The 12,282-nt window shown below is 37.6% G+C and overlaps 1 protein-coding gene across 1 annotated transcript; it reads right to left on the reverse strand.

The window, feature by feature from the left end:
* Positions 1-6,461: 6,461 nt before the first annotated feature.
* On the reverse strand, positions 6,462-7,275 carry LOC126784891 (EPIDERMAL PATTERNING FACTOR-like protein 9). The gene is made up of 3 exons (XM_050510429.1): positions 7,185-7,275; positions 6,791-6,873; positions 6,462-6,670 (listed from the first exon to the last, which is right to left on the reverse strand). Exons 1-3 carry the CDS (start codon positions 7,249-7,251, stop codon positions 6,494-6,496), a joined length of 327 nt encoding a protein of 108 aa, XP_050366386.1. The 5' UTR covers positions 7,252-7,275; the 3' UTR covers positions 6,462-6,493.
* Between the last annotated feature and the right edge of the window lie 5,007 nt (positions 7,276-12,282).

Consider the following 12,282-nt stretch of genomic DNA (forward strand, 5'->3'; position numbering starts at 1 on the left):
CAAGAAGAGCATTGGAGCTTAGTTATGTATATCATATGTATTGGTTTTATATCGACCTCCTACTAGATTATTCGATCGATCCTCAACCAAAAATCAATGGACAAATAATCGTGTTTAATTATTAAAAGCTGGAGATCGAGGAGCTAAAAAGTATTGATTATGTTTGACATGAGGCCAAAGATAATGATGAAAAGAAATACGTTATCTATCTATATTTACGTCTTGCTAAGTTACCATTATCATATCCTTATCATATCATATTCCTCGCCCACTTAAGACTTTTTCACCATTCTCTCTATATGTACGTATATCTTGCTAAGTTGATTTTTTTGTTTTTGAAGGGATCTTGCTAAGTTAATTAATATTTAATAAGTTGCAATGCTCGACGCCTTCGACGGCATTCTCGATCACCATTCTCTCTCTGCATGTTTGTGGGGGATGAGTAACCAATTGATTCACGCGTATGAGGCATGCGAAACACCCTCACATAATGCTATGATAATCCTCTATTGTTAATTGGTAACAAAACTCTTGATTGAAAGGTATGCTTCTAAGATTACAAGCATTCCCACCTAGCTGGCTAACTGTCAATTATAGCAAATGATTTTATTCCATACTACTAGATCATCACTATCATGCATTCGTATATCTTTCAATTCAACTTCGATGACCGGCCGGATCGATTTCTTTATATTGACAGTCGTCCCGGATTCATGGCCACGGGCAGCTAGCTAGCTAGCTTCTCAAAAAACAGAGAGTTACAATTCTCTCGTGAAATAAATCAAATAATTACTCGTGGAGTCGTGGTCAAAGGCTTCACGTAGGAAGAATGGATATTAAAGTTTTTAGTTAGGTAATTAGGTCACAGTCAAATGCATACAAACAAAAAATGTACGAGGATGTCAATTAGACCCAACAGTGGAGCATCATGAAGGTTTTCAATTACAATTCCGTAAATTTGCTCCGCACACGTATTTTCCCACCTCCATCTCCACCCACCTATCTATTTGACACATGCCCACTAACCATAGTTACTCAATATAATAAATTTTATTTATTTTATAAATCTCATCTTATCTAATTTTTTATTTTGAAAACAAAATATCAAATCCTAATAACTCATTCCATTTATGTTCTTGTTTTGAATGTTTTTCTATAATTTTTTTCCATGTTTACATATTTTATAGAATCGACGCAATGTCATATATTAATCATAGGAAATGTACGAAACAACATGAACACATTTCGCCCTCGCGGGCCACGATATTATTTGAAATGTACAGAACAATCAAACCCTTATGTTAGCTAGAGCTCTAACTATTCTTATGTTGAATCTCTAAGGAGAGACATATAATTCATCACCAAGGAACCAGAGGAGCTGGTCACCCCGAAGAGTGTAAAATGTAAGAATGCACCATGAACATGGAACACCTTCGTGCGCCACCAATGAACCATGTGAAACTGTCGAGGAGAGACCCCAGCAATCTCAATATTGTAACCCATGGACTGTAACACCACACAAACACAAAAACAAGAGAACACACCAGGTGATACAACCTTCTGGATCCCAAACACGAAATGAACAGTGAGTGGGCCTTGAGGCTAGAGCCCAACACCTATTAGCATGGTCCAACTCAATCCAGGCTCAAGAGCAGAAGGTGCCCAAAACAAGCTGATCCACACATGCCGACCATTGTCGACGCCGATGCACACCAAGAACCTCCGACAGAATGGAGCCCACCACCGGCCGCCACCCAAGACGCAACCAATTCCATAGTTCACCACTTACAAACGACGGAGCCAACCCACCCAGAACCAAGCACGGCCACCGTCGCACCAACCATGAACTTAACCTAGCCGAAAACAGAATTGCCATTGCTCAACCTGGAGTTATCCCAACCACTGATTAACGACGTCGGCCTACTCTTGAGACGCCCCGAATCCCAAATTCGGATCCAGGATCCCTTATCTGGCCCTTTAACCAGCTGAACCCTTGACGCCGGCACGCAACGTAGCCCAGCCACGACGATCGTCACTGGGCCAAATCTGCTCCCGAAGCGCAACACAAAACCTCTATGAACCTTTGCCACCCCCCCCCCCCCTCTGTATACCAATGGAGAGAAGGCCATGGTGTTCCTCTCGGGGAGGAAGAGAACTTGCCTGAGCGGTTAGGCCACCACCCCCTAACCTTAGCAGAGCCCTGCTAGGTTTCATTCAACATATGGCCTTTTTCCATGTGTTACATGATCAACTTGCAAAAAATATATAATCAAACTTGAATTGAATTTTTTTTTATGGAAGCTTTTTACTCTCTTTTTGAAAGAAATAAAATTCTAAACTGAGCGTTGGTAAATATTAGACTTTGATCTGTTTTACTTCAACAATAGAAATTATATTAAGATTTAATATTTTGTTTTAAAAAGAAAAAGACAGATAAAATCATAAAATAATAAAATTAATTATGTAGAGTAACTATGGTAGTGTGCTTAATGTTAAATGACATGTGTAGATATGTGGGTGGGTGAGGATGGAGGCGGGGAACTATGAGTGTGGAGCAAATTTGCTTCTTACAATTTAAAAAAGAGACTTGTTTCAAATGAAGTTAAATTCGTGGGTATTGTACGTTTTGCTAATGTACGCTAAGAGAGACTTGACTCCCAAAATACTAGAGAGGCCTTCTAATATTTGCTTGGAAAGTTTGAAGGGATCATGCAGATTTAGGTGTGACCTAAACATTTTAGATTAGTTAGTAATAAAGAGAAAGAAAAAGACAGATCAAAATGTTCATGGATACTTGGATAGAACTTGAATGTCTTTGGGCTTGACTTCAATAGATATCGAGCGTACATATACATGGAAGTGTACGCCTATAACAGTATATAATCTATTTCAGTACTGCATACGTAACTCCGTGAATGTGCAATTTATTATAAACTTTCTTGTACTATTTCTCAAAAAGAAACAAAAAACTTTATGATTATCGAGTTGAAGGCTCGGACCCCTTAGGGTTTTGAGCTGCGGCGGCTTCCTTCTTGGGAGGTTGTCTGTCGAGAAGGTCTGAGGGTCGGCGTTGCGTGCGACAGGGGCAATTCGGCGACAAAATGAGGGCGGTGCTCTCTAGTCTCGAGGCGATTTTAAGCTCTCTTGATTTAGATCTCGGGTTTCTTGTTGGTGTCTTCGAGTTTTCTTCTCCTGCTCCACATTGCAGTCGTGGGGGTTTGTCAGATTTGCAGGTTAGGCAACACTAGGCGGAGTTTTTTTGGTTGCCGAGTTTTCTTTGAGGCCTTGTTGCTTTTTTTGGGGCATGCCTTCGAGTCATCTTCATGGCCGAGGGGAAAGGATGGCCACCGGAGTGGTGACGATTGCGTCTAACAACCTAGGTCAGCATCCGACTCATCTGGTGCAAGGAGGATGGTGGTAGGTGATGGTTGGGCTGGGCCTTTAGGGCCTATCTCCTTGTGCCAGTTATCCTTACTTCTGGTTTCTCTTGGATTGGGTTGAGCTTTTTGCCTTCAATAAGTTAGTCGTGCTAACATGGCTTTGTTACTGGTTACTTTGTGCCGATTACAGAGATTCAGCATTGAGATGTTAGTTTCTAGTTCTAGTTTTGCTAGTTTGCTAAGAGTTAATCATTTCGCAAACTCTTAATTATCTTCGCTTCCGAAAAGAGAGTGATAGTTTGTTTATGTAGTTTCGTACATTACCTTTTCTATTATATGATAATTCGTCGTTTCTTCAAAAATAAAAAATAAAAAACTTTCTTGTACTATTATTTTGCCGATAGCATGTATTGCCAGTTTTATTTATACTAGAAATTGCCCATACTCGTATGGGTGTGGAAAAATGGGCGGTTATTATTGTGAAGATGTGATTTTCTGAAAATATTTATGTTTTGACTATAAAACCCATGTTTGTTTGAATGTCAATGTGAGATGTGAAATGATATTTTTGAAAGTTCGTAATTTGGTAGTACTTGTGATGCTGACTTTATAGTAGTAGAGATTACCAATATCTGCATCGCAAATTATGTTGATTGATATATATTACTGATGCATCACAGATTCACAATTATATGTATGTACTTACGTACATGATCATATGATCCATGTCATATGCAGTGGCGGATATAAGATTAAAAGTCTGCCTAGGCTAGTTTTGGAAGATTTTTTTGATAGATGATTGAAATCAAAGGTTAGGCTCACTAAAAAATAATAGTTTTAGAAGATACTTATTGCAGTGTAGAATTATGAGTAAATATTTTCTTTACGCATACTAAAATTGTAATAGAGTAGTGCAAAATTCATTGTTTATTGTTTATGAAAAAAAATTTAATTAAAAGAAAAAGAGTGAAGAAAATGGGAACAAAATGAAATTCAGCTAAAGAAAGAAATATGATAAGAAGGAACTTCTCCATTTTAATTAAAAACACCCCAAAAACATTCACTTAGAGAATCGAACCTATAACCCCAGTGTAGGAAAGGAAGGCCAGCTTGCCAACTGAACCAACGTTGCGTTTGATCGAGACCTATACTTGGTTTTAATATATCTCTTAAGTCTTATCTCCTACTACATCTATCCGCCCAGACAAGGCTAAGGATTGATAGTTTATATCATAACTGAAGCACACAAGTGGCCGGGAATTATCTTTAGTCGACTCAACTTAATCCACAATTGTGTGCGTACGTATTGAGCTAGCCGCTCGCATACACAACTGTAGATTGAAAGACGATAAATTCCTGGTTTTGCCCCATATATACGGATAATTCTGCAATACAATACATGTTTTACAACCCCCGATCCATTTTTATAATTGTCTAAACCAGGGTTATGTTTCTCAGAGAGAATGATATGATCGATAAGCCCTCGGACGAAGATGTTACTAATCTGTCTTAACTGCAGGCGTACCATGCATGACAAGATTTTCCTATAATTAGTCATGGATATATGAGATAAATTGGTCCTTAACATGCATGCAGATTAAAATCTTAGGTCACAATCAAGTAAAAATAAAGAATAAGTTAATCAAGATTAGGATTAACATGTAGCTTAGACCATAAGTAAACTTCGTTTGCCATATTATTCAAAGATTAGGATTGGAATGTATCGGTGATTTTCTGCGTCGCAACAAATGTAGTAGTTAAGATATGCCGAGTCAAACTAAACCTGGTTAGTTAATGAGCCAGGAGACAATTGATCGATCCTAAGTTCCTAACGTCATAATCACACGATACTTGTCAATATGTGCTTGGAAAATTTGAAATGTGACTTTTGGATTATACATTGATACAATATGCCTTCGATAATGCATGAAAATACCTCAGTATATGTCTTTGACAACTCCACTTCTAATGAAGAACTGTGAATCACCACTTCACTAGTTATATCGAGACGCACAACCTAATAATGTTAGCAGCAAGCTCATTGTTTTGTCTTAGCCTATGTTGCCTAAGATTTGTATATCACCAGAAAGAAAAGAAAAGGTAGCAACAGAAAATGCAATGGAGAAGAATGGAGCTACGCAGGAGGCAGCGCATGAAGCAATTCCTGACTGGTGTTGCAATAAGCAAACTAAGCATGCGTTGTTTGTACACAGTACACACCACGTTACTACGAATACACTGCAAATTTGGGTCCTCCATTCTGCCTTTTAATGCCTACAGATTTGTTATTTTGTGCAGATGAAAAGTATTCTAACAAGTTGCCCATGTGAATCCTCTTATGTCCCAATTCAATTAGGACCACTTTCATCTGTCTCCTTGCAAGAAACTACCTCTTTTCACTACTATTGTTAGTCTAGCTTGGACTAGAATATCACCAAGACACCACCCCCTGCCTTCAAAATTAGTGGCCAAATGTCTCACCCTCACCCCGAATCAACAAGGTGAGGGTTTTCCCTGTTTCTCATAATTTTGGTGGTAATAGTATTAGCCAAGCAAACATTGGATTAAGAGGAACTTAGCATGGGAGTTTTAACTGTTACAAAACCCTGAACCTCAAATACTTGCTTCAAATAAGTATGAGCAAATGGAATCTTGAGGATTATTTGATGTATAACATGGTCAAATACCATGCATGTCAAGCAAGAAATTATGGAATGTGGATCTGATGATAAATTGTCTTACATAAGCAGAGGATTCGTATGCAAAATGAAACAGGAAACATAAGTTAAAAAATCTATTCTAGATATTCATGGAGTACTACTGCTCAGAGAATACTTATGAGTTTGGAAGCTTAACACGTTAAAAAGGATGAAGATGTACGTACTCTCAAACTTGCAAATGAGATGACAACAAAATGGGCACATTTTACCAAAATTGATACAGCTTTCATCATTTAAAAATTCATAACACACATTGGACTTAAATTTTTGCTATACCAGCAAACATGGGACTACAGAATGTTCTTGCATGATATATTGTGCCACAGCTAGCATAATTTCCATTGGAAAACAGACTCGATCCTCAGCTGAAACTCTCATAATAAATGTGGTTGTTTACCTATGACAAACACATCTGTAGTGGTAAGCACTATTGATTGGGTCATTTCCTTCTACTGGAACTTGCTCAGCTCTGCACTTGTACTTGCATCCTCGGCATTCATTATAAGTGCATGTTGGTGCTGTGGATCCAATCATCAATCTCCTTGGAGATTTCTTCTTTTCCTCACTGCCCTATACACACTCAAATAATAATAATAAATTACCCCACGAAATCTAAGGAAACTAGAAGAACAAGAAACAAAATCTCATACTGATCGAGTCTCATTAGTTATTATTTTTTATTTGGTTCACCTGCTTAAGCTGCCCTTCTTTTGAAGGAAAGGAACCATAGACTCTTTGGTGGTTTTGGAGTGCTGCTACTTGAGTCCTGGATCCTGCAGGAAACAATGAAGTAAACCACAAGTTTGGTAGTTTGTAGGCATAAATTCAAAAGCAGACTTGGTATTTATGAATAAGCTATCAATGCTGGTATATGTAGTGGTGGTGAGCAGCAAGGAGAGAAAGGAAGAAAATTTGTTCAAGAAACTGCACCTGATTAATTTCAAACAAATCTGGAAAAAAATGCAGAAGCTGGGGTTTAAATATATAGGTAAAATCTTGTTTAAGGCTGATGTACACAATGAAAGAAAGAATCTTTGTAAGAGAACACAAAGTGTGAGAAAGAAACTTGAAGCAGTAGATATACCTTGTATAACATAAGCAGCAAAGATTAATGTGTAGAGCAGCGCTAGGATTATTCTAGCTCTGGCCATCTTTCTCTTACTACTTCAGTGTTTAGGACTTGTAATACCTTTATGTGAGAGAGAGAGAGATGGAATATATGTGGTCAATATACACGCAGAAGGATAAGAGAGAGAGGAAGGGAGAGGTGTTGAAATCAGCAAGGTAGCTAGAAACTCCCTTCAGTTACAAGTAGTCAGTAGCACAGTAGCAATGAGCAATATATGAGAGAGAGACCAGACACGGATCTAGGGGTGGGCTAGGGTTTACTGTAGCTCACCTCACACAAAAAAAAATTGAATATATATCAAATATGGTTGTTTAAGAAAAATGGAGTCATTTGCTCTCTTTATTGAGTTTCTTTAATATGTTTTTTTAGATTTATTTGTCAACACAAAATACATATAATTTTTATCTTGTTCCAATAACCGTAAATTATTATTTTCGTGTTGAAATAATCACTACTCTATTGTGAAGTCCTAAATTTTTTTTGTACTTTGTTCAAATTTAGCACACTATTATTAAATCTTAAATCTGTTATGAAGAGAGACAAAGAGAACTGGCAAAATCTGCAGCACTGTGACTCAGACTCGGAGGGGGAGCAGACCTAAAAATGGGCCCTAAAACCAGTGGGGCTAAATCACCAGTATAGAATCTTATTCAGAAATGACCAACCTGCCATTTGCTTCTGTTATGAAGATGTGCTTTGCTCCACATTGTTTGAAGGGTGGAAGAGGGATTTTGAGTTGGGGCAAATCATATGACCTGGCTCTGGAAGCTTGGGGAAGTGAAAGATGCTCAAGTGAAGAGTGAAATCAATCGTTGTTGTTGCTTTTGGTCGAGAAATAGTTCAATGTAGAATCCAGATTGTTCATGTTAATAGGTCCAGATTGCTTAACACTACTTAAAAACAGGATAAACAGCTGCTAAAAGATAATATTTCAGACTGGGATTTGATGTTTATAAAGATCGATGTTCCTTTACCTTTTACTGCATCACAAAAGTCTACTGCAAAACATTTGATTTATAACACATTTGCAGGTTGGAGTACATCATTTACAATTTTGACATACATTTGTATTGTGTTGAAGCATCTCCGTTGTTATTGAGCCCTAAAATTTACATGAGGTAATTAAGGTCACTCTTTTTATATTTTCGTGGAGAAAATTCTCTTGACATCTCTATTGCACTCTAAGTCTTAATGCTATTCTCCCCTCAGCCACTACAAGTGACTCGGTAAACAAAGGGGCCAGGCGTCTGTGTAATAATGAATAGTTGAATCATTTCACATGCATGTCAAGGTATTAGCTTCTCGGCCCAGGAAGTTTTTGTAGATCCTAACACTGTCAAACAAAACGATAAACCACTATTCTCTCATTTGCCATTTGTCCATTACTTGATTACCTTTAGAAGAAAGGATTACGAGTAGAAGTGTATAACCATACAACTGGAATCCTTACCTCTAACCTAACAGCCACACCCTCCGGCTTAGAATTCACTTTTGTAGTTTGAATAGATAAAAGAAACTATACGATTTTGTCAATCAATCGACATAAATTCATAAATTTACCTTGTCTATGACAAACTAAGTCAACAGTTTAATTGGTAAATCACCAGCTAACCCTAATTTACCTCGTCTACGAGAACAAGACTACTCTGTAACAGATTACAGATTTTTATCGGCAGATAATGAAATATACAAGAGTTATATATTTATATTGAGATAAGTAAATAACGAAACTACTTTAGTGTAAGAAGTTGAGATTAATCAAGTTGGTGAATAGAGTAGAGGAAATACCAAAATTAAAAGAGATAATTAAACATAACCCTAATTTTGAGGAAAATTCTAATATACATCAATGTATGTTATACATCTCACATCCGACGGTCGATATTGTTTTGTGAGTGTGTCAAAAAAATGATATCCGTTGTCAACCGTCGGATGTGAGATGTATAGCATACATTGATGTATAATAGATTAACCCTGATTTTGAAGTCTCCTTTTGAATCTAAACCCACACCCAAAACTTTTACTTTTTTGCCCTTCTAGTTTGAAAATGGAAACAACTCTTTATGTAATAACCCCAATTTTTCAAAACGATATTTGATTGAAGTAAATTCTATAAAGTTTGGAAATTCATTTAAATTGAATTTGATTTGTTTGCAAACGTTACGAAACGGAAACGGAAGCGTTCCGAGAACGTTTATTAAGGAAACGTTACGTTTCCGAACGAATTTATCGACTTTTATTCCGTCGCTCGGTTTCGAAAACGTTCTTCACGAAAGTTGTGGAGATTGTCGATACGAGTTCGTGAGTATGTGACACGTTCGAAACGGACATCGTACGTAAAAGTTATTAACGTCGGAAGTTAGTTTCCGATTTGGAAACTAGTATAAATAGAACATTTATGAGATTAGGGTTTCCATAATTGGAAACCCCTCATTCGGCCCGCCTCCCTTCTCTCTCTCTCTCTCTCTCACTCACCCGAGCCCTCCCTCTCTCCGAAAATCCTCTCACCGATCTGCCTCCTTCCGAGCCACCGTGACGTACACCGCCCAGCCCAGCATCGCCGCAAGGACTCCCTCAGCCACCCTCGAGCTCGCCACACCTCCCCGTGCCGGCGTGAGTCCCTCCGCACCAACCCGAGGCCTGCAGATTTCATCGCCGCTGGCATACATCCCTCCGACGATCACCGGTGACTCTAAGGCGTGGTTTAGGTAAGGGTGAGTTGATTTAGTCGATTGTTTGGTTGTTTGGTGTGGTTTTGTTGGATTGGGAAGGTTTGGTTGCAGATCGGGGATGGAGGAAGGAGGAGGGGGACACCGCCGCCTTAAGCGGCGCGTGTGAGGGCGTGGATAGTCTAGGGACGGCGTGAAGCCGTGGGGGAGGAAGAGGAAGAAGAAAATGAGAGAAATGGGGCGGCGGTGGCATCACACGCGCCTTGGTCGGCGTCGGCGCGTGGGCCCCACGCGCGGCCAGCCGGAGGTGGCGCGTGTGCCACACGCGCCGCCGTGTGAGACGGTGTGATTAGTTTGACTGAAAGGGTATTTTGGTAATTTACTGTGTAACGGTAAATGTAAATATAAATTTTATTTACTACGGTAAATGTAATTAATTTTTACCTTCGGTAAATGTAATTATAAATTACTTTCAGTAAATGTAAAAAGTAATTTGTAAAAGGGTAATTTAGTAAATTTTATTTACTGAGTTTGTATTTACATTTAAATCGTACGTATACGTACAGAAATACGTATTAATATTTATACGTACAGAAATACGTATTAATATTTATACGTACAGAAATACGTATTAATATTATACGTACATAAATACGTATTAATATTTATACGTACAGAAATACGTATTAATATTTATACGTACAGAAATATGTATATAGTATTTATACGTACAGAAATACGTATATAATATTTATACGTACAGAAATACGTATAAATCGTATATTTGTACAGTAACCGTGAATAGTAACAGTGAACAGTAATTTCGTAAAACCGAAAATTGCTGAACAGTAACCGATTATTACTGTTTCGGCATTTAAAGGTTTACGAAACGATTCTAAATGCTTGTCTTATCTTTTCAAGGGGATCGCTAAATCGAGGAAAGGAATTATCATCGGGAATTGTGGAATTACGCTCGAGTCGTTAAGGTGAGTAAAATCTCACTGAATTACGAATCTACCCTCGTGGTGATTCAACATTTTTGCAAGTGTGTTTATCAAATGAATTACAACATGTATATAATTTAGTGGACTACATATATACAGTATAATGGTAATAAGTATATATTATATATATAGTTCATTAAATTACGTACTGTTATTAATTCATTAAAAATAGTCATTTCGGTGACGAAAATTGTGCATGAGTATGAGATTTAAATGGTACAATATGATGTGAGAATATTGTACGTAATTCTTCAGGTGTTTATGAAATATGACATGTATAGGATATAGTGGACTATGTATATATTGTATAAATGGTAAATAAATACGAATATATATAGTTTGCTATATAATATACTGTTATGATTTTTATTGTGGTGATATCGTGAAAGTTTTAAAACGTACAATATGATGAGTGATTATTGTACGTGATTTTAACATTGAGATTGTTAAAATGTCGATTTGTCTTCGGACGTGATTTGGTACAATATGATGTGAGATTATTGTACGTGTTTGGCAAGTCGGAACCTAGCCTTTGGCCGGGCGAAAATTACGATACAGTTAGAGCTCTAGTCTGTCTGCCTTAGTACTGCATGTGAGGTAACGGTTGGTTATCTGCTCATGGGTACTCAGTTTATTTTGGATGTTGAGTAGCGGGTGGCTATCCAATATTAACGGTGTATTACGAGAGGGGTAACAGATGTGTACCAGCGTTCTTGGTACCCGTATTATAAATGCATTGGGTAACCAGAAGGGTTACTTAATTTCCTCATGAGCGTTTTATTTCATATTTCATTGGGTCAACCAGATGGGCTGACTATTGACTCATGAGGGCATTTATATTTGTTGTTTTGTGATCTTTCGTATATATTGATATGCGAACTGTATTGTGATTTTACTCATACGAGCTATAAGCTTACCGAGTTTGTGTTTACAATCCTGGTGCACCAATTCGATGGTGTAGGGGATAATTCCGCAGGTGCTAATTAGTGGAGTTGGAGTGACGACTACAGAGGCTCGAAGTCGTTCGTATCCTATTGTGGTGAGGTTTTAGCGTGGATTTGTGTACGAGAATTTGTGTACCATTATTTGTGAGATTTGTGAGTGATTTGAGAGGATTATTACATTTCCATTTTATGTATGGATTATAAATTTGGGTTGTAATAATTGGTTGTCTGAGTTGTATTGAGAACTCAGAATTGATCCGCTGTTACACTTTAATGATTTCGATTTATTTGAGATTATTTTGTGTTTAACGACTTTAGAATTTTGAGTTTTTTTTTAAGCTCGAAATTTTGGGGTCGTTACACTTTAATTTGTGCATGCATTCATTTCAAATTTGCATTGAAAAAACCTTTCTATATAGCCAAATGCTAAACTATA

The sequence above is a fragment of the Argentina anserina genome, chromosome 2 (genome assembly GCF_933775445.1).
Source record: "Argentina anserina chromosome 2, drPotAnse1.1, whole genome shotgun sequence".
Lineage (NCBI taxonomy): Eukaryota > Viridiplantae > Streptophyta > Magnoliopsida > Rosales > Rosaceae > Argentina > Argentina anserina.

What these genes read in the sequence shown, in the direction of transcription:
- LOC126784891 (XM_050510429.1), bottom strand. Translation starts at nt 7,251, where the DNA reads ATGGCCAGAGCTAGAATAATCCTAGCGCTGCTCTACACATTAATCTTT. An exon ending in TGCTGCTTATGTTATACAAG is followed by an intron (nt 6,874 to 7,184) that starts GTATATCTACTG and finishes TGTTTCCTGCAG; the next exon opens with GATCCAGGACTCAAGTAGCA. An exon ending in AAGAAGGGCAGCTTAAGCAG is followed by an intron (nt 6,671 to 6,790) that starts GTGAACCAAATA and finishes GAGTGTGTATAG; the next exon opens with GGCAGTGAGGAAAAGAAGAA.